We start from the raw sequence: 4,102 nt of genomic DNA, 5'->3' as shown, positions 1-4,102 counted from the left end.
ATTCTATACTTAATTTTTTATTTAAATTGCATTTTTTTTATATTTATAAATAAATAAGTTTCGCACACTCAGACTTTGAAAAACAAATAGTCCTAATCATTCAGTTTTCAGATCTTGAGACAACATCTTAATCATTCAGAAGTGTATTCAGATACAGACATCTAAGTCTTAACAAAAAGCTGCACATGTATGTTACATCAAGTCACATTGTGCGAGCCAATAAAATCTAGAAATAGAATAATATTATTTTCCTCTTTATCTTCACAAGGTAAGTGTAAGGTCTGTGCACAGATCAGACCAGACCACCCTCCTCTGACTCCTTGCACGTAACCCTACTTATAGGATTACATTAAGAATGTAGGTTCTTGATGAAAATAGTATTTCTAATATGAAAACATTATAGTTGGGAGAAGCTGATATGTGTCAAGGATGGATCTTGGCCTAACTCAGCTCATGAGGTGGGGATTACCCAAGTTCATATAAGCAAATTAACAGTCCATTCCCCAACCAATGTGGGACTTTTTACCTACTCTAATAATAAGAATACCCATATTTACTCTTGCAACCAGGGGCGGATCTAGTTGTTCCGGACCGGAGGGTGTTTAGCCGAATCCCTCAAAAATAAATTACACTGTAAATGTAAGATAAGTTTTATATTTTTTAAGAATGTACTACATAGATTTTGAATCCCCTGACACAAAGACAGATAGGTTGGCTTAGTGTTTTAAGGGGTTCAAAGTTTACCTTGTAGGTAGGGAGACAACCATGGGAGGAAATACACAAAATGTCTCTAGCTAGCACAGGCTTACTGTCCAGATTGTATGAAACATATCATCAGAAGGTTTGCATAGAGAAAGATTGAGGACTACATTTAGTAGATCAGGGACAAAGCTGAAAAGGGATATTAGGACAACATGAATTTTTATTAATGTAGAATCAGGACAACATGAATCGTGGACATGAACTTTTCCAGTCTTCCACCATATCGATCACGAAGACAAGTGATAGTATCTAGATCCTTGACTCCAAAAAATCATCCTTCAAAATAATATGCGACATGAGATAATATTATGGAACCAGTTGAATGTTGGAGACTTGGAGCCAAACAATATTGTGCCTTAACATGAAGATGTGAAATCACAAAAAGGATTCATGATGCAACTTAAGCATACTACAATAAGGCTGCTATAACAATAATTATAGTTAGTGCCCCTCCTCCTATAGTTCTGTTGTTGGTAACCTTCTCTCTTGTGTCCATCAGAATTTTGAGGCCAGCTTCGTGACTCAGAACAACTGTTGTGAAATCTACCTCTGTGTGATGGAGAGTTTGCCCTCTCGCCATGAACTGAAGAAAATTAAATACAATATGATCATTATCATGACAAAATTGATTGTTAAATTAAGTTAAATGAATTAGCATTATGATTATGACAGAATAAAAGAGGGCCACAGAGAAATGGTAAAGATCAAACATGGATGCTTGAGCCAGGATAGGCTACATCACACCCCATTAGAGTGTGGCCCTTCCTCAAACCACACATGAATGTTAGAGAATAAAATGACAAGTATATACATATATAGATACCTTTGTTATGTCTCTTATATCTGAAGTAAACTTCTCTCCCTTCACTGTAATGTAACAAGTTTAGAATTGAACATTGAAGAAAGAAGACGAAGCATTAAAAGATGATCAACTAATTCAAAGCCCATAACAATTTACAGAGAATTTGTAGAATTCATCACTTGGACAACTTTTTTAGCAGAAATTTCATCTTGAAAATGCACAAATCCAATGCAGTATCCATCCTACATTTAATCTTTAAATAAGAGATAAGATTTAAGTAAATAATAGATACTAACAATAACCTACAAAATGTGAAATAAATATACCTCAGTAGTTTTGAGCTGAACGTCCTGAATGTCAATCGGTACAAACTCTTTGACAATAACACAGAGATCACTTCTTATTGTGTTGGTTGGCAATCCTCCAATATATATTGATTTATCTACAACATGTAAATGACAAATCAAAGAATGGCTTAACATGGTCAACATTTCATCAACTATTTGATTAAGCAAACAAAAATTTACATCGGAAATCATCATAGACATTGCCTTGTGCAAAATTAGTTGACACAGTTGCAGCTTTCAACACACCACTCGAACTAGATGTTAGCGCCTGAACTGGGCTACTGGCTCGAGGTTTTTTAGGTGTTGATAGGAGACCATCATCAGCAACAACCCTTACATTTTTGTACAATGTATTTGTTGGTGGCGAGGACCTACCTTGCTTCATCTATACGAGTCTGAGTCAAGCAAAAAAGTTACTCCCTCCGTTTAAAAAAGAATGATCTACTTTCCTTTTTAGTTCGTTTAAAACAGAATGACTCCTTTCATATTTTTGGCATTACTTTAATTTTAACTTTCCACATGGCATGTTTAGGACCACAAGATTAAAGGGCGTTTTGGTACATTTGACACAGCTTTAATTTAAGGGCACAAGATTCAAAAGTTTCTTTATTTTCTTAAACTTTGAGCCAAGTTAAAGTAGGTCATTTTTTTTGAAACGGAGGGAGTATGATTTATGCATAACTAGCACGCGAACCAAACACACGCGCACCAAACAAACGTTAAAAGTATGACTAACCATTGAAGCATAGCTAAGTTTAGAAGCCTCATTCTGAACGACTAAGGCCATCTCCACAACAGATTTTTCTTTCTCGTTTGAAGTTAGTGAAGACTTCTGGACAACTTGATCATCTGTCGTCACCGTATTCTCTGAATTATCAGAAACTTCCTTGACAGTATCATTGATTTTGCTCTTAGTAGCTGGTTATAAATGCAATAGTAATTCAATTGGAGCATAGTTTAATATAGTTAACCATAGAGTTTAAGTTCTACACATTGACAAGTTAAATATTTATACAATCAGGTCATATTAATGTGTCATAACAAGTTAAACAAAAAAAAAAGTTTGACATTGGTTTAAAGGAATCAATTGAAATGCCCATAGGAGCAAAAACAACATTTTCATCAACCTTTTCCTCAACAAGTGTTGAAGATTTTACTACACTAACAAAGCGGAATATATCATTCAACACATAGTATTCATTTTCTTGTGGAGCAAGAAACAAAAGTCTGAGAGAAATTTTTTCTTGAGTTATCTTGCTCATTCAAGCATGCAGTTACCGCCACAAGAACACCTCCTCCGGCAGATGATCGGGAGTCTATATTTATGACTTCCACTATTTTGTCCTTGATGTGAGATAAAATGATAAAATCATTTGTGCTCTGAAATTATGCAAATATCAGAAGGCTATTAGCATCCACTTGTCAAAGATAAGAAAATCTTAAGCCAAAAAACCTTTAGTAACAGCTCAAATGTTAATGAAAATGATAAAATGAAAAATAGATACAAAAAGTCTATAAATTTTTCTCCAAAAATCATAAGTCTAATTAATGTTTCCCAATGTTAAATATGCTAGAAGAGAAGCATTTCCCCAATGTTAAAAATGCTAGAAGAGAAGCATACACTTTTTTGAAGTGAAATTACAAGTAAAATAACTAATCTGGGAATCCAGTATACAATAATTCCAATCTTAATTCAATGACTCAAAGTTAACGCTGAGAGAATCCTTTATTCCATACAATGGAAGTTGATCCTAAACTTAGCTCATATGAGCAGTGAAAGAGAGAAGAAGGAAAAACAGAAGAAACCAGTTTCTGGATAAACTGCTTAACCGACTTTCATTACGAGCATATAAGTATTTATAGAAGAAGATTACAAAATATCTAGAAACTACCTTACATCTAGCAGTAAGCTGTCCAATTAGGCTAACTTCTAACTAATCACACGCAGCAACAGTGCAACTAGTTAATCACCTAATCTTTCTAAATTTTAGTTAATTATCTTAGTACCCCCCTCAAGTTGGAGATGTGGAAAACACAGACAACTTGTGTAATGCAACAGATAGTTTGATTCCTATGAGTGTCTTAGTAAGTACATCCGCTAGTTGAAAATTCGAGGAGATGTGGTGGAGAGAAAAGAAGCCAGCTTGCAGCAGATTTCTTACAAAATAACAATCCACTTCAATATGCTTAG

The 4,102-nt window shown here is 34.4% G+C and overlaps 1 protein-coding gene across 1 annotated transcript; it reads right to left on the bottom strand.

Annotated features, from left to right (window-relative positions):
• Positions 1-1,171: 1,171 nt before the first annotated feature.
• Positions 1,172-3,173, bottom strand: LOC124888784 (nuclear transport factor 2-like). The gene is made up of 6 exons (XM_047400074.1): positions 3,008-3,173; positions 2,648-2,829; positions 2,092-2,296; positions 1,891-2,006; positions 1,744-1,806; positions 1,172-1,345 (listed from the first exon to the last, which is right to left on the bottom strand). The coding sequence occupies exons 1-6, from the start codon at positions 3,171-3,173 to the stop codon at positions 1,172-1,174; spliced, it is 906 nt and encodes a 301-aa protein (XP_047256030.1).
• Between the last annotated feature and the right edge of the window lie 929 nt (positions 3,174-4,102).

This window comes from Capsicum annuum, chromosome 11 (genome assembly GCF_002878395.1).
Source record: "Capsicum annuum cultivar UCD-10X-F1 chromosome 11, UCD10Xv1.1, whole genome shotgun sequence".
NCBI lineage: Eukaryota > Viridiplantae > Streptophyta > Magnoliopsida > Solanales > Solanaceae > Capsicum > Capsicum annuum.
Note: the sequence above shows the minus strand (reverse complement) of the source record. Positions and strands in the feature narration are given on the sequence as shown.